Genomic DNA, 24,703 nt, shown 5'->3' with positions numbered 1-24,703 from the left:
GGTTTTGTAAAGCTTTCTGGAACAGGATGCTGATAACCTGCCACACAATTTCTGTGTGCTCTGTGACGGCTTTGAAAAGAAGTCTTTATTAGAACTCAGACTTGTTTATTCCTCGCAATGAGGACTGTCATTCCAATTCCTGTAATTAAATCCACAATTTTGACAGCTGAAACCGTAGGAATAATTGCACTGTTAGTCAAAATAAGTTGTTACTGTTCAGACTGTTGCCAAGAATGTTTTAAAGGCTTCTACTATGTGTTTCAAGTAAATCTGAACTCAATCTTCATCCATTCCACCTCACTTCATTTCTGGAGCAAAGATGCTGAAATTTTTCCTTTTACTAGGCAACCTTGAAGTCCAAACCAAGGTTTTCTACCATACTTTTGCTACACTCCACCGTAACATAAATACCATACAAAACACTTGTACCGATCACTGTTATACATATGACACATTTTATATAATCCTGTGTCTCTATCCCACGAGATCATTTCCCATACATGAAAACAATCTGAAGCCAGTCGCAGTGTTTCAGAAATCTTAGAGAACTTGTACGCCAAATGCGCCGAGCATACATAACCTGAAATTCATCCGTTGTACTAGTATCACGTACCAGCAATCTGCAACATGATTTCTTTTACGAGACCAGGGAGCCGACGCTATCAAGCATTGAAAAAGTCTTTCCAAGCACTTTTATTTTTCAGTCAACAGTTAAAGAACGCCAGCACAATTCCAACCACAAAGAAAATTCGTCTCAAATTAGCAGGTAACACAGGCACCACAGTAGACAAGAAAACGCCGTACAATAAAATTTTGCATTCAAAAGCCAAGTGTGCAATCGTTCAGAAACGTTTGAAGCATTACAAAGCAGCTGGTAAGACACCGTATTTGAGATGCGTACCCTGTGTATTTTCAGCACCTGAAACAAACGTGGCTCAGTTAATAAAACAAAATGCACTAAAGTAGCAGCTACTCCACAAAGGTCTCCCCTTCTTACTACCAGAAGATGAGAAAGGACAGCCTATTTGAAATGTTGCAGTATCTTGTATAAGCACCCAGAAGGCCCAATTAACAAACGGAGAAGCTGGAACAAAAGCAGGAAGCCACCTCTGACATCCAAAACGCGATTAAGGAAATGTTTAGAAACATGTCATTTACAGATGGAGGCCATTCGCAAAGTTTTCTTCTTCCTTTTACAGTACCCGTCAAGCAAACATACTCTTCTACAGGAAAAGAGGACTTACCAACAACAAAAACCAGTTCTGTTGTATTACAAACTTAAAAAAAAAATTAAAAGGAAAAAACCCCACTAAAACCCAAATACGGTAAAGAATGGAAAGCCTCTTAATATCCCAATTTGCAGTGCACAATGAAAACAGATATAAAAAGTAATTCGATGTCTGCAGAATTTCAGCCATATTTGGATTTGCTTTAATTCAGCGCCTTCTGCGAAGAATTTCATCTATCAAAATTGTCAGAAAACATTTTTTTACACCTTACAATATAAAACACCAGGTTATATTAAAATTCCCTCACCAGCAAGAATGGTTTTTACTTTTTTCTTCCTCAGAACAACGAGACATCCATTACAAATCAGTTCCACTAAAAAAAAAAAAAGCTCAAGGGATCTAAAAAACCACTACCTTCTTGAAAATTAAATAGCTACTGGGCAGAAAATAAATTAAAAAAATATAATAAGATGCTCCAGAAGAACTTATTGGTCTGACTGGAAACATGTGCAGTATTTGGTAACTCCCAGAATTCTAGTATCTTCAGAATTTGCGTGTGTTACTTAATATAACCCTGAACAGACCTACGGATTTATTTAATCATTCCCCTATTCACAAACTTTGTTTGTTCCTCACAATTAAATCAACAGGATTGAGTCCTGCCTCTCCAGAGGCCTTCTATAAAAGCAGAAGTTGTACTTCAGACTTTGATCGCACAGATGTTTGGAACAGTTTGACTCTGCCTGTGCTTCAAAGAGGATTATAAGGTGCTCAAAAATTCTTTGACCTGCAAAAAGAAACAAATATTGTCAATCAAACCAAGTATTTATCAACAGAAACACACAGCAACTACATTCACCTCTCCATTGCTTTATGCTTTACTACTACCTACAGAAACGGGAACTGGGAAAAATAATCTTAGGCTCGGCTATGCCGTTCCTTGTCCATCAAGAACTTCTTCAGCCACGGTACCTGTAATTTAGCAGGTGCGGAGAGAGACGCATTGGAATGACGCTCATTCCTCCCGGGGTCCTGAACTACAGCCCTGCATCGCAAAGGAATTCTCTCCAATGCAGGTCTAAGCTAAGCCCGAGGAAGATAATGACCGCCTCAAAAGATCTGTCATTTGGAAAACACCAAGTCACACCCACTACCAGAACAGCAGTCGTAATTAGTGTCAATGAACAAGCCAAAGCATCTAACGAGTATGTTGCTCGGAATTTGTGGCTGGCAACTAAGTAATAAAACAATACCTAGCAAAACCATAATAGCTGAAAAAAATCCGACACTGTAGAGCAACGCCATAGATATTTCAGCTACTGTTGAACTCTATTTCCAGTATTTGAAGAGTGGCTCAAAGGGCTACAGCTACCTAGGAATTAACAGGGAAGCTCCGGCCCAAAGAATGCTATCCAGAACCCCGAGTCGGAAGTCCCTGATCCTACACAGAGCACCGAGACCCAGTGCAGCACCTCAAATAATCCGTGCAACTGCACGAGAACTGGATCCGACACAGGCAGCGTGCCAAGCAGCGGGCTAGCATTACGCCTCTAAGTGTGGTCACTTCAGGACCTCTTAAATACCAAAGGTTGCAGGAGAACAACGAGCTGAGAACGTTCTTGCCACAGATATGCGTGCCTTCTTGTTGCGTCCCCTCCGCTCCCCCTCCCCGAAAGTTGCAGAGTAATTACTCCCTCCCTTTAAAGCGTAGGAGTAGAAAGAGGCGGCAGCAAGGGCCAGGCCAACTTTTTTAAAATACAACCACCCAGCAGATACAAGACCCAAGGAATACAGGCTCTAGGCACAAAACTCCCATCTCCCAGTTTCAACAGCATCCCAGCACCTACGCTGTCACACGGTCTGAACTGGGAGCATTTTCCTCTCTGTCCGCTCAAGCTAGCCTGCTGCATAGAACGGGACCGACGAGTCACCAGAGAGCATGGTGTTATTCTTTTGGCAGAGGCTCTCATGCACAGAGCACATCTGTAAACGCTCTGTCCAAATTCTTGATGCGAAAAGGAAACAGATCTTGGATCACTTTCTCCAGCTGTGACCCTTCCCTTCCTAGCTCAGGGCTCAAGGAGGCAGGGGAAAAGGGGAAAAAAAGAGGTCAAATCCCTTCACATGGAGAAGGGAACACGTAACTGTGCCAATACTCTAACTTGAAAGGTATCACGAGAAAGCCACCGTCCACTTCAGAAAGTAGCAACGGGAATACTGCATGGTGAACCTTATCACGATTTACACGCCAGGCATCGTTTCAGGACCGGTCTCTGAAAGCGAGCATCGCAACGGAGGCGAGAAGGAAGCGTACAGGTTTTGGGTGCCCACTGGACATACGCATACACGAAAGGCCACAGCACCCAGGCTCATGAAGAGTGTAGCAGTTCTGGGACTCCAGTTAGGAAATGCCAAAAAATAAGGCCAACGCAGGGCTTCGGCTGTTCCCAGACAACCCGACAGCTACACAGGAGCAAACTCCTCCGAAATCCCTGCTGAGGTGCCTGAGCTTGGCCCTATCTCACGGTGCAGACCGCAAGCATATTCACTCCACAGCTGCCACGTCCAGTCATTCCATCAATTAACAAGCTTTCAAAGAGCAAAGACCATGAAGGCTGGTTTTCATCAGGTGAACAGTTCTACTTCTCAGTGGATAAACTGAGATCAAAGAACAAAGCTGCTTTTCTCGTGAGGTAAACAATTTCCTTCCAAAGAACGGAAAAGCGTGCACATACCATTACTAAGGTCTGTAACTCATTGCAACTACTCAAATAAAAGTTGTCCTCAGCTGAGTCTCATCATGATTCAAATACCAGACACCTGAGCAGTTACCATGTTGACAGCTTGGCGTAGCTTTAAAAGATATATTACACCTTTTCGTGCTAAGGATTAGATCTTCTTAATGCAAATCGAAATCTCAACTTGAATTCTTTTAGTATCAAATAGACATGTTTTTCCAAGCCTTCAAATAAAACTAAAATATACTTCTGGTATACATTTGGCATTACTTCCTAAACAAAATAAAAAGCTACATTTGAAAAGCACTCCCTGACGTTTCGGACCGCTGCTTTTGAGCAGGATTTTGAAGAACACTTCAATCAACACAACTGAAGAGAAAAGCTTTCACGATAGTGACAATTTAATAAACAAGACTAAAAATAAGCACTATTGCAGCAGGCTAGAAAACTATTCATTATCTGAATGTAAGTCCATGACTTAAATCTTTCAGAAGGATGATTAGACAGTGCAGTATCTTTTGAGAGCAAAGGATCCCTATTTGCATTAGCCGTACTGCCCTTCGCTGCGACACGCTAACCAGGAGAGAGGACAGCCCATACTGTCTTTCGTTTAGCTAGAAACATCTGCAAAACCTAAAATACTTCGCCATCGTTTCACTGCTTTGGATCAAAATTCAGCCGCAGGTTCAGTCAACTCATCCTTCAATTCTCCATTCTAACGCTTTTGTGCTGTATTTTCACAGTACCTGGAACCAAAATTCTTTATTGACTAGCACTGTAGCTTTGACACCTGCACACCTACTACAGGGAGACTTCACCCCAGACATCCAACTCGGACCTGTGTAGCCTTCGTTCTCTCCCTCAACGGCCACCCTCATCACATTTCTTAGGATACCGGCACAAAGCTAGAAGCGGGACGTAGCAAATAACCGTTCTTTGAAACGGTTGAGGGTTATTTAAATTAGAAATTATATTTGCAAACAAAGCTACTCGTGAAAGTCTTCTCAAACAAGCCTGGAATATTTCCTTCCCCCCCTTTTTTTTCTTTTCTTTTTTTTTTTTTTTTTTTAATGAAAAATTAACGTAGGATATAGCATGAAGAAACATAGGTTCTCAGTCTAGTCTGACTTCAAAGAATGCTATACTTGGAGATGCAAGAAGCACCCTGAATTCATTGCGACATGCTGGCAATAAACCTAAATCATCAGTTGGTTCTGCTTGTGAAATTTTACCTTTTCAGTCATGTGATCGTATCTGTCCTTTTTGCCTTTGAAGTCTTCATTAACATCTAACGTTAAAATAGGTATTTCCTGTAGATATTCAAAATCCGTTCTGTATTGAGATAGGAACAAAGAAAATATTACCGCCTGAAAAAAGTACGCATCATTCCAGTCTCTGTCAGCATTTTCATTGTTAAGAATCCCATGACAAGAACTGCATATATAAATGACAGCCATGAATTGCGAATATAAAGCAGCTCAAATTTACAGTGTGGCTCCCAGGATATATTATTGCTTCTTGAACATTTTGTTCCCTCGGCACCCAACGTTAAATGCAACTGCGTATTAAAATTAGTTCAGCTGAATCCTCCGCTATTCAGAGCTCTATATGGAGAGAACTGAAGGCACGTTGCACGTCCTAGCAATAACGAACATGCTGTAAATCCAGTACTACTAAGGAAGTACAGATAGAAATATTCCTGGAGTTTAACTTAACCTACCTTAGGAAAAGCTGATGCTTCACTGGTGGAAAATGCATTATGGAACATCCTTACCAAGATTTATCGCTCTTTAAGTAACCATTAAACAAACCTTACCGCAGCGTCCTATGCTGGAGCCAACTTTCATGTTTGTAGTGAAGCTTCTCCAGATATTCAATGGGAATTTCTTGCTCTTCATCTCTTCCGCGCAAGTAAATCCTATTTAAGCATTTCTAAAGGCAAAAGATATTTAAAAAAAAAAAAAAAAATTGGTTGCTTTTGCAGACCTACAGAGGAAGTCTAGTTTGCTGAAGTTTTTTTTGCCAACCCTTCCTACTGCGCTCAGTATGCCACTCTTTGCCAAAGATGAATATGCAACTTGTTAACTATCTTACGAGCACAGAAACATTATGCCACGTTCAGCTGATGGAGCCCACAGAGCACACACAAAATCCAAGGACCCAAGGAAATGCATCACATCGTTTCTCCGCTACAAGGAAAGGTCTCAAATAAGCTCTTTATCAGAAGAAGGGGTACCAGTGTACTGCATGAAGAGAGCACAGGAATAGCCCTTTGACACTAGAGACAGGCGTTTCGAAATCTCATTATGTATTTCTGGCTCTTAGGAATCCAGTTTTCCAATTTGGTAAATCATTTGTTCCTGTCCTGAACACATCCAAAGTCTCAATAACAAGCCAATCAAAACTGTTCAAAACTGGCATGCTTCGTCATTTAAACATACATTCTTGACTTTAAGAGAAAAATAAAGCCCTCAATAGCAAGCCTAGTAAAAAAGCCCTCAGAGAAACTCTACCACGTTACATTACACAGTTGTTTGCAACAACAACAAAGGTGAAAGCATCAAAGTCGGAAGTAAGGAAGTATGGAAGTGACCTCTAAGTTAGTTACCGCAATTAGAGCTCTTCTGAAGTCTTAGGGTTTTGTCTTGTTCACGTCAGTTTCACACTCAAAAGGTACATTCATTTTATTGTTCTCTCCTTGTAAAAAGTATTAGACGCCCAAAGATCAAAGCACTGTCATAAAGCCTCACATACAATAGGGGCATTCACCTGGCTAGGCTCCATTGCTGCAGGTGAAAGGGCTTTACGCCCCCCCAAGACAGCTGTGACATGACCTATAAATTGTTATACCCATCACAGCGATGTACCTACAGCTCGTCTGTCCTTGCCTTTTCATTTTTTTCAGTTCCAGTGGCATTTTATTGTGTGTTTGTTATATATTCTGGTTTTATAATTAGAAAATCATTATCATCACATTTTATTTAAAAATACACAGGCTACATTTGAAAGAACATTCTTTTTTTAAGTTATTTCCAGACTGTATTAGTCATAACTCAAGTATTACAGTCTTCAGGGGAACACTACACTCTGAACTGAACTCTAATCCTTAGGACTCTTGCAGTGAAAGATAAGGGCAGCTCAAGACCTTGAGAAGATCACATTTCAAGGAGGATTTCTCAACTGTTTCCTTGCCTAGTGTCCTGGTTTCAGCTGGGATAGAGTTAACTTTCGTCTTGGTAGCGGGTATGGGGCTGTGTTTTGGGTTTAGGATGAGAACAATGTCCATGATAGCAAGAACCAAAGCATCAGTGTAGGTAGTGCTAAGCTGTTGCTAAATAGGTGCTAAGTGGCACTCACACTGGTCAAGGACTTTTCAGCTTCCCCTGCTCTGCCGGGTGCACAAGAAGCTGAGAGGGGGCACAGCCGGGGGGGTGCTGACCCAAACTGGCCAAAGGGCTATTCCATACCATATGACGTCATGCTCAGTATATAAGCTGGGGGAAGAAGAAGGAAGAGGGGGGGGACATTGGGCGTGATGGCGTTTGTCTTCCCAAGTAAGCGTTATGCGTGATGGAGCCCTGCTTTCCTGGGGATGGCTGAACACCCGCCTGCCGATGGGAAGGAGGGAATGAATTCCTTGTTTTGCTTTGCTTGCGTGCACGGTTTTTGCTTTGCCTATTTCACTGTTCTAATTTATTTTACTTCAATTATTAAACTGTTCTTATCTCAACCCACGAGTTTTCTCCCTTTTACCCTTCTGATTCTCTCCCCCATCCCACTGGCAGGGAGTGAGCGAGTGGCTGCGTGCTGCTTAGTTGGTGGCTGGGGTTAAACCCTGACACCTTAAAACACACATACAGCGATATGCAACGACACACAATTGTGACCTTACTGGAGCTGACTGCAAGCATATTATTCTCTTATCATAAAAAAGGTCTAGAATCATAGTTAACCCCTATATTTTTTTAGAAAAAAAAAAAAAAATACTATGGAAGCATAGACAAAGATCAAATTGTACAGGCGAGGCATAGAATGCGTACTCTCATTCTCTGTGCAGTCATAGATTTTTATTCCTCACCTCAGGAGTGGCTCTGAGATAAATGATGCCATCCAGCGCCAGGCTTGGACCAAACTGCTTATTCATCCAGTCATGCCAGTCTTGGTAAATAGTCCATTCAGTTTCATTCATGCAATCAGACTCATATAGATTAGCTGCAAAGATGTATCTGTGAACACAAAATAGTGACGTAAACAAGAACTAGCTTGAACACAGTTATCGCTTTGTTTGCCCTAAGTACTCCACAGTAACTAGAAAAGCAGCTGAGCATAGTAATGCTGTAACTGCTTGGATGTATGCTTGGAGTGGAAATGAACAGCTGCTATCCTCGTCCCGTAACTATGTCCACCGCAGTTGCCCATTGCAGCGTCCCCAAAAAGCGGTAACATCTGCAGCTCAGGTGTCTGTTCAGGAATAAGCTACAAACAACTACTGGTTTGCACACCGTGGTCCTTTCTTTACAATATATTAGAACACAGTGAACCCCTAAGGATTACGTTACGGGATGCGGTTGTCAAATCTAACCTTCTGAATCCAGAAACACAGGGTACGGCGATATGAAATAGCTACACCTGTTTCACAAAGCATAAAAGAAAACTAAGACTAAGTGACAAAGAAAGAAATTGCACTTGACTCTCCTCGATTCCTACTCCCCTCTTCTCTTTGAAGGGAAACGCGCATGCACGCACCGTAAAAAACCTACCCACCAAGCATGAGAAAGCTTGTACGACAAAACTATAAACCCTCAAACCAGTAATTTTACTTTGCTGTCAACACCAATGAGAAGAAGATAACAAACCACTTATTCAGATTATCGTGATTCACCGGTATCAAAATTAGGACAAAAGGAGGCACAACTCAGGCACGCTCTGCTTTCTTTTTATTTATGCATTTTACTTCACAGAACGTTGATCTTCCTTCCCTGTCCAACATACCTGTCGCTGTAGACAGATCGCTCAAAGAAGACCACAGGATTCTCCGCCTCCCTGAGTTTGCCATCAAGGGATCTGAGCTGAGCCCGGATCCTGCTGAGACATGCATATGCCTGGAAAGTGAAAGCCCACCTCTCTGGTTTCTCGTACATCATCCGAAGCACATTTCTGCCACCCTTCTGCGATGCCGTCAGCTCCTGGTTTTAAACAAAAACAGAGACCCTGTAAGTTGAGAAGGTGGACGATTAAGGTAAAACAGAATTGCTCCGCTACGTTAAGCTGCTCAGCCTTTATTTCAGGTTTACAATTGCATCATTTACCTCTCAACCCTATTTGGAACACAAGGCATAAATGCCAGTAACGTTACTCCTCCTACGGCACCGAGTTGAATAAGCAACTCTCTACAATCTACAATGTCAAAATGCTCAAGTACCGAAAGACTTTGATCGCTACTTACAAGCTTTAATAAAACAACAGCGTCCTATCGGTACAAAAAGTCAGCAACATGGTACAAAAACCCATGCTCCTTTTACTCTGACAGGTGTGAGCTTCAAGTGGGGCTCACTGTGGTTTTCTATTAATTACAGTTCCTACGGTCCCAGCTGCTGTGACTATCCCTCATCTTACCTGGGAGGCTCAGAACAGACTCCAGGCCAAAGATCGCCCGCAGCCCGCGAGGGAGCTCGAACACCTCAAGACAGCCACTACAGCTCACGGAAACCGAAAGCTGCGCCTCAGATTTACTAGAAAACACAGCCTACCAAAGACAACTGCTTCTGCCTGAATCTTTTTGCCACGTTAACACCAAATCCAAATATTGACATATTTTCAAAAATGGAGAGAGAGAGAGAGAGAGAGAGAGAGAGAGAGAGAGAGAGAGAGAGAGAGAGAGAGAGAGATCAACGCCTAGGTGATAGCAATTAAGATTCTGGAATTCCAGGTTTCATCCTCATCTCTAATTCCTTGCAACCATACCTACAGTAGTTGTCCTGGTTTCAGCTGGGATAGAGTTAGTTTTCTTCTTAGTAGCTGGTAGAGCGCTGTGTTTTGGATTTAGGATGAGAATAATGTTGATAACCCACTGATGGTTTGGTTCTTGCTGAGCAGAGTTTACACTAGTTAAGGACTTTTCAGCTTCTTGTGCTCTGCCGGGTGCACAAGAAGCTGGGAGGGAGCACAGCCAGGACGGCTGGCCCAGACTGGCCCAAGGGCAATTCCATACCATATGACATCATGCCCAGTATACAAGCTGGGGGAAGAAGGAGGAAGGGGGGGACATTAGGGGTGATGGCGTTTGTCTTCCCAAGTCACCGTTAAGCGTGATGGAGCCCTGCTTTCCTGGGGATGGCTGAACACCTGCCTGCCGATGGGAAGGAGGGAATGAATTCCTTGCTTTGCTTTGCTTGCGTGCGTGGCTTTTGCTTTACCCATTAAACTGTTCTTATCTCAACCCACGAGTTTTCTCCCTTTTACTCTTCCAATTCTCTCCCCCATCCCACCGGGGAGGAGTGAGCGAGCAGCTGGGTGGTGCTTAGTTGCTGGCTGGGGTTAAACCACGACACTAGTGAAGCCACCATGCCCAACACCACCCTCTGACACTGAGGCCAAGCGGCACACAGGAGCAACACCCACAGCGCTGAACTTGGTAAGCCTCCAAAAGGCGGTAGCTGCATGCAGAGCGCTGTCGGCAGAACTATCCTCTGGAAAAGATTCCAATATCCTCGAACAACACCGTATTAAAAAGCACAGTACTACACCACCTCAAGTATTTCAGGTGCAACTTCCATAAGAACTAACAACTACAAAAGCAGTAAGACCCACCTCTTGCTATGAACACACACAGACGTAAAAATGAACTTGCCAAACCTTCCCCGCCCCCCCGGGTACGGTGGGACAATCAAAGTACCAACTTTATTAAAGATGGAAAAGTGAAAATCTACCTTTTGGTATTAAACGATACCAAAAAAGCAATCATCAAGATCTTCAATGCTGATAACTTTTCTGAGAAAAGAGAAGGAAAAGGGGTGAAAATAGCCCAAGGCCTGTTGTTCAGGCCGTGCAATATTCTTACTACAAGCAAGACGGCAGCTGCTGCTGTTCCCACGCGAATTGGCCAACTGCAAGGAGAACATTACAGGCTACTGACAAGGCACGCAAGACTGCAAGGAAGACCTGCAGACACATGCGTGAACAGCTTAGCACACGGAGCACTGTCTTGTCTTCAGGAACATTTTTTTAAGTGTTTCCTGACTAATTTCAGGAATCATATGCTGTCTAGGGTCAACCCACCACTGCCAACTTAAAAATCTTTAACTTGAAGTTCAAGTCTATCAAACGAGCTTGTGAGCTTAGTTCTTAAAAGAAAGGACTTAGGTCTGGTTTTGTACTTGGATGGACTTCAGTATCATGAAGAAGGGGGGGGAAAAAAAAAAAAAAAGAGAGCTAACTCTGAAAAAATGTAGCTGAGGAAAAGTTAGAAACAACACGCCTCCATTAAGAGTTTACATTTAGTTCACAAAAATACGTTGTACTTTTTGCCAGATCTAAAAAAGAAAAATCTACTACAGTTCAGCAAAAGCTGTCTACGCAGCCACGACTTTGGCCGCTCAGCAGCAGCTGGAGTGCCAGCAGCATGACAGGTAGCTGACAGGAAAACCACCACTAGACACAACTGAGCAGCAGTTCTTTATTTCCTAGGCAGTTTAGAGGACACCTCCCAGGACACCCGGGCAACCCTCCGGTCTCACCCGGTTAGTTCAGTTGCTAAAAGTAATTTCTGCCTAACTTATTTCCATCCTTTGTTTTTATACATAAAATATATATATATATATATATATATATATATATATATATATATATATATATATATATATATATATATATATATATATATATATATATATATATATAAAAAATATACATAAAATAGGGGCTTTTCCCACGTTTAAAATCGACATCCTGATGTTGAACAACATTTATTCTGTAACACACCCAGCAGACTAGAAAACAGAAACTCAAATATTATGAGAACAAGCAACGAAAAGATTGCTATCACAATTATTTGCTAAAATACCCAGTCTATCAGATATACTGGTTTTCCAAAATTAGAAAAGCATTTGACTGGTTTTGGTTTGGTTTGGGGTATTTTTTATTTTCAAAGTTGCACCTTGGTTTCCTTTACCATACCTCGCAATCCTCTTCACAGTTTTGCTGAACATTGCACCATCTAGCTACGGGCTCAGGAACCACTTCCCATTCCTCATCGGCTTGTTTGAGAATATTCACAAACGTCGACTTCCCTGCAGCTGTAGAAAAGCATTCAGGAAGAACGGCAGTCAAAAACCACCGATAGTGTAATTATTTAACTACTATGTGGCTCCGGTTTAAAGTCCCGTAACTGAGTCTCCCACACCCGCGGACTTTTGACTTTGTGACAAGCGTGAATCAGAGACCATTGCGTACCACATATCGTCAGTTAACTGAGCAACAGGGGTTTCTCTTTTTTATTTTGTACCGCGCAACACCCATAGCCAATTTCACAAAAATCAATCAATGACGGCAACAAGTCTCTCAGCCCAGATCAATTAGCTAAATTCTAGAAAGTTACATTTGCAATTAGAACACCAAGTGTTAAATTTTTAAAGGTACTTAGTGGTCCAGTCTCAGGCATGAAGTTGCAACAGTCTTCCAAAGTTTTAGGAAGGGGGGGAAGGGGGGGGGGGGGGGGGGAAGGCAATGACAAAAGAAACGTAAAGCAAAAGCGATGGTTTCTCAAAGGAAGATAAAAAGATGCACTATGAATTACTTTCTACAACACAGAAGTCATTAATCTGCCGCCAACTGAAAAAAGTGAGGAAATTTTTAATTAATAAGAGATGCTTAGACCTGACAGAGGCCAATCAGTTGGCTATCAACCACCAAAGGCTGTCTCACTAAATGAACTGACACCCTGGCAACTCCTAACCTCCGTTTTCAGCACAGCTTCTTGCCAAAAAATAACAAAAAAAACAACCAAAGGAAGAAAAAAAAAAAAAAAAAAAAAAAAGAGTATCGCATTATGACAGCCCATAACTCCTTCTGCTCTTTACAAAGTTAAACGGGCTTCTCTTGTTAATTAGGGGGAGTACTGGACATTACAAGTGTGACCTGGTGGTCGACATTGACACAGGGGTTTCATGCTACGACCAGGAAAGGTGTGGGAGAAGCCTCAGCCAGGGCTTCAATGCATCTTTCAAAAGGTGAGTAAGTTAATAAGTGTAATAGAAAGCTCCCCGCCCCAACCTCGTCATTTTTATAGCATCAGTTCCTACGGTGTCAGCTGAAGTTTCTGCGGTCATGACTTGGTTGGTTCGCACCGTACAGCTCCCCCAGCTCGCCCACGTCCCCTGACCCGACCGAACGCCTTGTTCGCAAGGAACATGAGGGGAAAAACCCCTGGGGAAGCGCCCCGGCCGCCGCCCGCTGCTCCGGCGGGAGGAGCCCCGCTGCGGCCCGGCGGCAGAGCTGCGCTGCCGAGGCCCCCGGCCGCCCCCCGGCCGCCTCGCCTCGCCTCACCGATGTTGCCCTCCACGGCGATTTTCTTGATCCTGCCCTCCTGCCGCCCGCGCTTCGGAGGAGTGGCCATGGCGGCCGACTGGAGCGCGCGCGCTCGCTCGCTCAACGGCCGCAACGGAAATAACCGCCGCCGCCCTCGCGCCCGCCCGGCTCCGCGCCCGCCTTCGAATTTGGCGCGCGGCGGGCGCGACGGACGTCACCGGCGGCGACGGCGGCGTACGGGTGGCGGCCGGGGCCAAAAGGCGGCGAGGGGCCCCCGGCCTGCGGCGGCGGCTAGGGGCGGAGGGCGCCCGGGGTGGGGGTGGGGGGGCGCGGGCGGCAGGGCGGGCGGTCGAGCTCGGCGCTGCAGATCCAGGCAGAGCTGCGGAAGGAGAAGCACATCGATGGGAGGGCGCCGCACTCCTGCCACGAGTTGGTCGGTTCTCGGCCGCGGCCGAACGGTCCCCACGGCTCCCCGCGCCCCAAGGCCAAGCGGCCCTGTGCACCCCAACGCAGCCGTCCTCACCTGAAGCCACGGCCGGACCAAGGCCACCGTTAAAAGTCTTCCGGAAACACCTTAAAAGCAACACACAGGTTGCACTGAACGGAGATCAAAGGCGCTTGTTTCGAGGGTTAATGCTGGAAACCTCCAGCCCCCCCAAACAGCCACCAAACCCATCCTTGACGATACGTTTCCCAATGCACCATCGCAGTGTACGACCGGTTTGGGTCTTGGAGGACCAAGTTAAAAAGGGAAAAAACCTCCAATCTGTGAAATGGGCGCAGGCAGTGGCGACCAACACACGCTCTCCTGTAAAAGGAGGTGGCAAGCTGCAGATGCCACCCGGGACAAGACTCTTCTTGCACGGTCCCCCAAACGCACCGTGTCTGGGGACTCCTGGCCTATCAAGCGACATTTTTTTCACCGCCTTTTCAACCCGACAGCACAAACCTCTTCCCAGCCGCCCGCAAGAGATGACTTACCACGGGACGGGGTGCTTTGGAGCTACGGGTGCGAGCGGAGAAGGCGGAGGGCAGGCAGAGGGCATCGGATGCGGATGGGAGGGTCGGAAACCCGGCGTGCTGCAGCCGTCAGGGTCACAGGAGGCTTTCGGGAGAAAGAAAGAAAGAAAGAAAAAGGCGCCTGTGCTGCCGCGCACGGCCAGAAGCAGGGTCTGTGCGTACTTCACCTGAAGCCGGTGAGCTGAGGCAGCAGAACGCTGCGGCTGCAACCAGGTTTAAAAACCACCCCGGGATCGGCGCCGAGACGCGCTTAATGCCACGCTCAACTTGTCATCGGCAATCCCACACCGAGCGGCAGCCCTACCAGGTCAATTCAGGTCACGCAACAAGGAAATGAAAAGGGTATCAGGTTGGTTTATTGCTATTGTGTCTGCCTGCAATACAAATATTCACAAATTCTGACAAGGCAATTACAAAAATCTAATTTGCATGTGTAATGGTCGTATGTGTACAATATACAGAAAAAAAAATACCTATCTACAAGTAGAAGATAATTTAGAAACAAATTCAAGAAGGAAATAAAGACAATCATGGTCAAACATAGCTATTTATTTTCTCTTATAAACAGCCTTCAGTTTCTTACTGAAAAAAACTAGAATTTAAATATTCTGTCCCATCACATACAACAATCTGTATACATTATTTACAACTCTCAAATGAACATGTTGCAGATTTTCAGACATTCGACTTCTTTTTAATCAAAAGCTGTTCTCATTTAAAACTAAAATATCCATCAGTGACTACAAACTGAAGCGATATTGGCACAGTTAGCTTACAGTAAGGGTTCTCATCTTGCATTTTATACTTTAAACTGCATTTTCTCCCGTGTATTTTAGGATTCTAAAGGAGGAAGAAAGGTTAGTGTTGCTTTCGTAATTTTTTCTTTTTTTTTTTCCTTCAAAAATGGGCTTTTATTGAAACCTCATTCGCTTTTATCGCGTTCTTCTCTCGCTTCCATTGCGCATCAAGGTATGTGCTTCTAGGTACTAAGCAACACAACCACAGCGTATCAAAGTAGCAAAACAGCCATGAAAATAAGCGTTCCCTCCGCGACGCGTCTCTGAAAAACGTCAGAAGTTGCAAATGTACAAAAATAATGAGTATAGTTTAGTGGCTATAAAAATTAATTTCCCCTAAAAATACAATTCTCTATGAACAATTTAGGGAATTGGTTCTTCAAGCAAAAACGTAATTCGATATTTATCTAGGCTGCAATCTTAACCTGGCATGAGGAAATGGTAAGCAAAGCAGGAAAATAAAAAGGTTTAACACTTAAAATAACCAACGGTAGTCTCATCTTAAAAGAGAGGATACCCAGGAAAAGACAACAGGCATCCATAAAACTGCTAGTGGTTTTAGTAGTGCAGTTTGGCAAAAAGACAACCGGTATCAGCCGTGAAGGAAAGAAAATTCTGTGTGACAGGGAACCTTTTCGTCCAAGAAAAGCAAGGAGTCCGTGTTGGCGCTGCAGCTTTTTAAATAGTCCAACTAAAAGGGGGCAGTTTATGTACAGTAATACAGCACTCTGGCAGGTCGGAAGGGGGGAGAGGGGGGCAAGGACAAGAACAACCATCCAAAAAGGATGTGTTTTTAGTAAAATTGTGCCTGGTGATTCAAGAGAAAGGGGCGGGGGGGGGGGGGGGGGGGCGGCGAGAAACGGAAAGGAACAATCTGAAAGGTTAGGAAAGTCCATAGCAGCAAGTAGGTATCCTTACCTGTTAAATGAGTGTCAGGGAGACTAGGAGAGCATTCAGTACCCAAGTACTGAGTAAGGACAGTGCTCCTCTATATCTTAAAGTAAAAGCAAAAGTTCAAAGCTCTACATTGCATAGTAAGCGGTAAAAGAAACACGCTAGTTGCAGACGGGCCACCTGCCCCTTGAAACCTGTTTTCTCCCTTCATCGACCGTTCAGCTACCTGCAACAGCAGAACGTGGCGTTTTTCTTTTCTATTTGCGTGATTATCTTGTATCCCTGACTTGAATTTAATAGACTTGAAAAACCATTTCTGTGAACATCATGTATCCACACCATCTAAAGAGCGGCAACACCGGCAACGGCGGCTGAACTTGATGAACGTAGCAGAGTTTGCCCCGTCCCATCTCGAGGTAGACGACCTCCCGAAGCGACCACCCAAATCACTGGCACGGTCTGATACGCTGGTAGCTGAAAACCACCACAAACGAGAGGATTTGAGGACCCTCTTCGGCTGGCAGGCCGCGGCCAGCACCGGCAGCCCAGCCGTGCGTAACCCCACCGGCACCTTCCGCTCCCCATGACAACAAAGCTCAATTTTTTTGTCTCGAAGCGCTCGCGACGTGTAACGGAGTCCGTCTGGAACGCGGGCCTAGAGCGGCGCGGGGTTTGTTCAGGGTTCGTTTCTCTGGGGTTTATTTGGGGGGCGAGGGGCTGTCCTCCCCCTTCCCCCCCACAAATGCACTGTTTTATAGACACATTCACTCGATCCAGATTCCATTTGTACAGCGTGGCAACTTTTGTTGAGCATTTCAGTGTGCCCTTACTTCAAGAGTGTAAACGCACGTCAACTTCTGGTCCCGCATCTTGTTGAAGCAAAAAACAATTAACAGCTGCAAATATAAACAGCAGAGGGATACTAAATCCCGAACACTGCATACCTATCTTTAATGTTGTTATTTTCAAGTCTTGAATAATTAAACAATGTGTTCATACAGCTGTCAGGCAAATCATGATCTCCAAGCTTTTATTACACGCCTAGAAACTGCTCTGGAAAAGTGTTTTCTACTGCCAGTTACTAAATACAAAAAATACACTATCCACGTAAGACTGATTTTTTTTTTTTTTTCACATAATACATTCTAGTTCTGATGGGCTGAACTGCAGCAGATGCCTCTGAACTTCTAGAGCTGGTTATTTAAAAAAACAACCACCACAGAAACAACCTTCCAGAGCAGAAATACACCAAAAATGTGAACTATTGCACCTGCACCGCTCCAAGCAAATCCTCACTTCTACATATTTTTCCTTTGCGTTTCTTGCTGGTCCGTGACACCAAACCAATGAGACAGCTTTAAATCGAGCGGAGGATATCTGCGACGTAGCACGTTGGAGCAGGCTCTGCCATTCTCACTCTCCTCTCTTGCTGCGATGTGATAACACGAGCTCTAGCACCGGTTAAAGGGCTCCTCTCCAGGACGCGTTATCAGCACAGTGAACGCGCGCACGCAGCCTCTTGAGCAGCACTCGCTCAGCAAAGCGGTTTTCCTTGGCAAGTTGACAGGATTTTTAATATCAAACTGCATCTGCAGCGCCCTTCGCGCCTCTGTAGCTGGCAATTTTCGGTCACTAAACTCTCCTCAGGTAACAGCAGGCATAAAAGGCTGCGTGTGCAAGATGGCGTTCTTCAATTCAGCTTCCTACATGACTGGAGTCTGTTTAAAACCGTGCAGTTCAAATTTGGGAGTTCAGCTGCTTTTGCACGGTCAGGTGGACGCTGACCGCTCCCGTAACTCTGAGAAGCCAACAGCCTTTTGCGTTATTCAGTCCTGAACTAAAGAGAGCCCTCCAACCCCGCACCCAACGCTACCGCTGCCAAACCAGGCTGACGCCGTCGTGCCCAGACCAGGCGTCAGGTACGCTACTCGGCTCCAAACAATCCCGCAGCTCCTAAGACATCACGACCGACACGCACAGTCCGCAGCAGTACCGCCTTCCCAGCTACCCTGTCAAACATACCACACGGCACGTAACAAGGACGGTGCCTACCACAGGAACGCTTTTCCTCCAGCTGTTCAACAGGAAGGTACTTGCGCAGCCCAACGCGTGGGATCGTCTGCCCGTGGGAGCTCCTTCTTTCCTCTCAGCCTATGGCTCGACTGCAGACAGCAGCGTTTAGGTGCTACAGCACTGACTCTTCCGCTAGCCAACACAATTGCATGGGGAAACCCAACGCCTGCCAGACCAGCTATGTCCTCCCAACAGCAGGACTCACAACAGCTTTGGGGTGAACGCTGCAGTCACAGGCGACTTGCCAAAGGACAGGAAATGGTGCTCGTGCTCCTTGGTTGCTTTTGCCTCTAATTTTTTTATGCCTTGGGCATATTTTTCCAACCCCTAGCTCCCTGAAGAGGTAACCGACATTGAGCATCTCCCGTCTTATCCGCCCACACGCGTGTACGCACACGGGAGAGTCAGGATCCTTACGGGCTGAGAAGGGGTAAGACCTTAGTTCACTTTTTTTTAAACTAGGCGTTTATTAAAACATGCAAGGGAAAGCTCTCTTTGCATCAGCAGCTTGACTCAGTGTGGACGGTGGGAACTCCAGTCCAGTCCCAACGCTCGATGTTAAGAAAAAACACAATATCGAAGGCCTTTCCTTGGACATCCACATGTTAAGAAAACCTGGTAATTCTGTATGACATCAAAAGAGCCCAAACGTTAAGGATCACTGACAATTTCACTTGTCCTTTGAGCAGATGATAACAGGCTATGACATAGATCTGCAAAGGAGCCAAACACATTCTACATTTTCTTGAACTGTAACGAAGCTTCCAATGAAACCAAGGACTGTCTTAATTACAAATGCTAGACTGCACTGTTTTGCCAGCAGCCTCTCTCTAACAGCGTAGTCAAACCTAAATTCAGCATGAACACCACTGCATGACCATCCTTCGCTATGCAACGCTCCGTGTTTCCATTTCTAAATAAGCAGCAGCGAAACAAGCACACAATGCCAGTTTCTAGCTCAATACTAGGCTTTCTCAATTGTTCTCAAGTCCGTTTGGGGGGAGTGAGGGGGGAGAAAAAGAGACAATATAGGTAACGAGAACATTAAATTGCTTCTCCAGGAAGCAGTTGAAGCAGACTAGAAAATTTAACTCCATTGAAAACAACATGGTTCTTAGAATAACCTTCAGATGCTTCTGAAAGACATCATTTCAACTCAGAAGTAGCAATTTTAGTCTCCCAAACGCGTCGATGTTTATGACTGTGCTTAGACATTTAGTAGCTAGCTATACTCATGGCCTCTTACGTATTTTGCAGGCTGCTGCACAGCGTTTTCCACTTTACTCGGCGTTTTCAGCGAAGCAAAGGCGCACAAAATGCAAGCTCAACTTTTCTGTCGCATGCTAACCTTGGCTTCACCTGTAAATTTTAGAGGTTCACCAGTCAGTCTCGCATACACCAGTCAGTTAAGGTCTTCATGTTATTCGGGCCTAAAAATTGTGTTTTTGCAGACTCACAATCTAGCAAAGCCTGGCAACGTTAACCACCTAGCATACTGTATTTGGAAACTGGCGATACCATGGGATAGCACGTTGAGCAACCTAATACAGATTTCTTTGAATCCGAAATACAACGGCTTTGACGAGATCCATAAATGAGCAAGAGAACCAGTCATACTGGCTTCTGCACTGGGAAACCTAACAGATACAGCTGCAGCAGCAATTTCCGAGTCATCCTCTGTGGATCACCCCAAAGGCTAACTTCTCACAGGCGATTCTCATTCCTGGTTTGAGAAAACACAAGGCTAGAGAGGCAAAGACCCTGCCCCGGGTGGGGGAAGGCCACATTTTGACTAGTTTTTCTCCCAAATAGAAGATGCACTTACCAAATTACAAACCACTAAAAATTCACCAGTATGTTCCTATTTCTTTTCCCAGCTGCTGTAGTTCCTTGGAGACGGGCCGCAATTTTAAACGGGGGAGAACACCATCGTGCTACTGTAAATCCAAAGCGGTCCATGCCATTGTATTCCCTCCAAGATACATTTCCTGCCACAGAAACCACTGGCCACCAGAGCTCCTCCACAGAGCCAGGCTTTTTATTCCTAACTTACAAACATCGTTTCACTAGTTATTTTTCAAGCCAGATTTTTCTTAGTATTACCCCAGTGCATTTTTTTTGTATTGAGTATTTTCCCTAAGTGTATTTGTGCGAACTAACAGTTCATTTGGCAAAAGCTAGGAACTTAGCAAAAGCGACTGACCCAAGTTGATGCTTCCCTGTTAAAAAAATAAAAGCAACTATGAAAAGCCAGAACCAATAGCCACAGACATGCAACTACTTGCTAAGCACAGGTTCTCTGTAATTTTGACATCGCCTTCATAGTTTCGCTTTAGCGACTAGCACTTCTCCATCACTTTTCTTTATAAGAAATACCTACTTTTGAAAAATCCTATATTCATCTCTAAAAAAATAAGACAACTATTTGTATTAAAAGCTGGAGATCATTGATTTCAGTAAGTTATGGCTTTTTTTTTAGTGTAAGCATATAGATATTTTTCTAAAACAAGTATCAGTAAGTGTCCTGGGTGTTAGTTCGTATTTTCTGTTTCCAGCAATGTTCAGTATTGTATGTGCTTTGCACCTCAGAAGTGAGTCTGCCAAGGCACTTAGAGAATGTAAGCAAGTCTTTTAGGGACTTCATGAGAATGGGCTACCACTGACACGATAACAAGAACCCATCCACCAGCAGAGTCAATTCCCCAACCAAGCATGTTTCCTTTATAAACACTCAGCACCTGCTAAACTCCACAATGAATAACAACAATAAAAAAAAAAAGGCTATTTATCACATGTCACTAACAGATAAAAGATTTCCCCTAATAAAAGCACAGAAAGTAGATCTTGGCTGTCGTTAGTAACAGCACAGGTTTTTGTTTTGTTTTTTTAAAAAAACAAATGAACGAAAAACAAATACCACACGCTTGCTTAAAGAAACAAGTGACTTCAAGGAATCCTCTTCTTTTTATCTGTCCTTCGAGGTGAGTTTTTCAATCAGTTCTTGAAGTGGTGCAAGTTCTCTTCTATCAATGAGGTTGAATTCCTGTAAGAGGGACGAGGAGAAAGACATACATACAGAGTTTTACATGTGCAGCTCAGGTGAGAAGTCTTATTCGGGTAGAAGTTACTTGGTAGTACGCTCTTTGAGTCCAGGCTTAACCACTACCACGTCTTCTGCCTGCCTGCCGTTAGCTGAACGGCAATGTTCGACTGCCTAAAGCTTCTCCCTCCACTTAAAGGAAGGAAACGGAAGAAGATGCTCTTTTCTTATAAAGGGGGCAGGGGGGAATGTAGCTTTGAGGCAATCTAGCTTCAGATGCCGTCCTCCCTCTTTCTTTTGTTAGGAATTACTGTTCTGCTGAATTATTTGGTAGGGAACACTTTTTAGTGTTCGATTTCGTAGCAAACGAGTACTTTGTTGAAAACTTCTCCATTCCTTGAATGCTTCTAGCAGTGACTATACATAAAAATGGAGTAAGACACCATCTTAGGGTCCTGGAGGTGCCGACTCTCCTACAAACACACCAGCTGTTACGAAACTGAAGGGGCATTACTTGGATATGTTACTTTTTCCAGAATATAATTGTAACCGTACCGCTCCTGCCACGCTCACCTGAACAAAAAATATAAAGTGCTTGAAAGAAGTGTTAAGGTGTGCCTCTTCCTGTAGCTGGATCACTGGATCAAAGTGCTGGTGATAAATGTGAGCATAAACTCTGAAGAGACGCTTTAAAATGGTCTTTGCCACCGACATGAAATTCTTTGGGAACGGTACACCTAAAAATAAGGAAACAGATGGATTATTTTTAAACGCCCGTGCCGTGTTCGAGCATTTTGAAAGCCATTGTAACTCAACCCTATCTCTTGCACAAGAAGGGCTGTGCCATTTCACTCCGCGATTCCGACTTTAAATCACCCAATGTACTGAAGCACAATGACAAGCTCATTCCAAGACTGGAGAAGAGGCTTCCCTCCCTCCAGCAGACCAGTGGCTCATGAACTTTTCCCAAGACAAATCTGACTACGTTTCTATGCCGAACCCTCCTAGCTTCACTTTCCAACTACTAAATTCTGTTACGCCTCAGTACAGTACTGAGGAGCCTTCTCTGACCGAGCATCTTCCTCCCTTCGGGTAGGATTCAGACGCCCAAACACAGGTATCTGAAGTGCTTAGAGATGCCCTCTCAGCACCTGCCCGGCCTCTGACTGCCAGTGAAGAAGAGGGGAAGGCTCCTGCAGGCTCGGAGTCTCACCAATGGCTCTGTGCACGTGTCCAGGACACCACAGGGTACTCCGAGGGACACCAGACACCTCTGTGTGGGCAACTGAAACCAGCTTGGGTGATCAGCCATCGAGTTTTACGCTCCTCTTGGCTAAAGTGAAATCAGAAACAGGCTCTCTTCCACTTGTCTCGTGCCCAGCAAAAAGACTCCTGTTTCCATCCTGCTCATCGCCATCCCTTACCCGGCAGCTACTGCTTTCTTAACTGCCTGCCCGTGTGCTCTGAAACATGCTCCTTGCAGTCATTTCAGTCAAAGTGACCCAGGACAGGTTACATCAGTTTCAACAGCAGATCTTTGTCAGTGCACGAGTTTTATTAAAATTGGTTAGGAAACAACAACCGGCTACTGGGAGCAATAGTCTCTGTAGCTGACACATCCACAGGCTAAAAAAAAAAGCTATGTATCAACCATCTAAAAAGATTAAACCTGTCTAGCTTCTGATCACGAAGCAGTTTTCCCCGTCAGCTTAGTTCTTTTGCAGTCTTTCTAACTGCCAAAGTGCTGTTAGAAGGCCATGAAGGCCAAAGGCCCAAGCTGGATCCTGCAGACCATCCATGCAGATCCTGCATGATCTCACCAATGCTTTGAAAGACTAGCAATAAAGTTTTCATACTCCTACTTGAGCTTGCCCTGCTTACACGTACATCACATTTCCTCCGTTGGCTGCTGCATCGCCTGGGAAGTTCATATTTAGCTGGCTATCCATTGTGGCCCTTAAGCCTCTTTCTGAATCGCTACCTTTCAAAAATACTTCCTATTAAAAGAAAAAAAAGCCTTCAGCAAAGTATATGCTGCAGTTCAAGAAAGATCGAGTCCCAGTCTAGTCTTTTGAACGCAACTTTAACATTAACCGTAACCATTTACTATCATTCCTATTAGCAGTGGACTTCTACCCCAGCTCTGAACTCCGCCCTGAAACAGTAAAAGGAATGCCACAGTATGGGAAGAAACCATGCTCACATCTACCGCGCAGGGAAGATCGACCTTTTTGTCACTTCTTCCCAAACTAACCAGCCTTCTCTGCTTAACTCTAACTAAAAACAAATGCCACTTGACTCTGAGAAGTGGCCCTGTTTCTCTGAAGTGGCTTACTGAAAATGTGTCAAACGCTTCAGAAACTATTCACAAGATAAAAGCAATTAAGAAATCTCCCTTCCTTTTTCCACAATGGATCATAAGCCTGCGAGTAGCGCTGTCCTGGAAAACTGCCAATTAGGAGCTTTAGAACAAATAGTCCTCCGTGCCTCTAGAAGCAGGGTTTTCTCCTCGTTATCATTTCCGAACTGGTGGTTGCTCATTATTTTCCTCCTGCTTTTCTGAAAGAAACCTCTTAAAAACATACATCTTTCATCCTCACTTGAAAAGAAAAAAAGAAAAATCACGAACTTAAGATCAAAGATGCAATTCAGCTTCTTTGGAGGTAAGGCCTAGAAGCAGCTCCTCATGAGGACCAAACATCCTTCCTACATCAGAAAGCTGCCAGTTTGTACCAATTACCGGTTGTAAGGTTTTCAGACCCTCTGCCTTTTTTCTAAGGGAACAACCCACTGTTCACAATGAAAAGAAACATCAGATTTGATCAACACAGTCAGTTATTAAATAGAAACAGTACTTCTTGCATTCTAAATTGTGACAGACGATTACTATGAGTATTAACACACAAATCAGAGTTCATGTACATTTTATATATATAAATTTTATTATATATAGTATATATAATTTATATATGAATTTTATCTTAAGACATAAAACTGCATTTATATATAAAATGTAACCTTTTAAAGTTGCCCTACTCGTCAGTCATTGAGGAGACCTTTTAATGCAGTAAGACCTGAATATTCCTGTACAACTATAATCCGAATACATTGTTCAATTTTACTTATTTACTTTACCTATTTTAGAAGGAAATAGCGTTTCATCATCCAGCTGATCCTGGACCCAAGTCATCAGGTAATCAATGTACTTTGGTGCAGAGCACTTAATTGGTTTCTTTATGTTTGTCCCATCTGCCCAGTGGTACTCATATCTGGGTTGGGACGACAACAACAAGACATTTCTTAGCACAAGTGAATCATTCATAGCAAGGCCTGGAAGGTTGCTTTTCCTGCTCCGCTCCCCGCACTCCCACGCCCTCCCACAGCCCT

General features: G+C 44.2%; 2 protein-coding genes across 4 annotated transcripts in view; both read right to left on the bottom strand.

Annotated features, from left to right (window-relative positions):
- Window positions 1–670: 670 nt before the first annotated feature.
- Window positions 671–13,776, bottom strand: DCK (deoxycytidine kinase). The gene is made up of 7 exons (XM_087737194.1): window positions 13,511–13,776; window positions 12,143–12,261; window positions 8,960–9,153; window positions 8,046–8,193; window positions 5,784–5,899; window positions 5,200–5,299; window positions 671–2,016 (listed from the first exon to the last, which is right to left on the bottom strand). Exons 1-7 carry the CDS (start codon window positions 13,578–13,580, stop codon window positions 1,990–1,992), a joined length of 774 nt encoding a protein of 257 aa, XP_087593320.1. The 5' UTR covers window positions 13,581–13,776; the 3' UTR covers window positions 671–1,989.
- Window positions 13,777–14,846: 1,070 nt separating this feature from the next.
- Window positions 14,847–24,703, bottom strand: part of MOB1B (MOB kinase activator 1B) — a 43,967-nt gene continuing 34,110 nt past the window's right edge. For all 3 annotated transcript variants that reach the window (XM_087737195.1, XM_087737196.1, XM_087737197.1), the window contains exons 4-6: window positions 24,452–24,585; window positions 21,890–22,053; window positions 14,847–21,319 (exon numbers count right to left, since the gene is read on the bottom strand). In XM_087737195.1, the coding sequence (XP_087593321.1) occupies window positions 21,242–21,319; window positions 21,890–22,053; window positions 24,452–24,585 (376 nt within the window). In that variant the 3' untranslated portion in view covers window positions 14,847–21,241. The remainder of the gene's footprint in view (window positions 21,320–21,889; window positions 22,054–24,451; window positions 24,586–24,703) is intronic.

Source organism: Nipponia nippon, unplaced genomic scaffold (assembly GCF_047370975.1).
Source record: "Nipponia nippon isolate SJK-2023a ecotype South Korea unplaced genomic scaffold, ASM4737097v1 scaffold_6, whole genome shotgun sequence".
Taxonomy (NCBI): Eukaryota; Metazoa; Chordata; class Aves; order Pelecaniformes; family Threskiornithidae; genus Nipponia; species Nipponia nippon.
The sequence above is the reverse complement of the archived record's forward strand: the minus strand, read 5'-3'. Positions and strand labels throughout refer to the sequence as shown.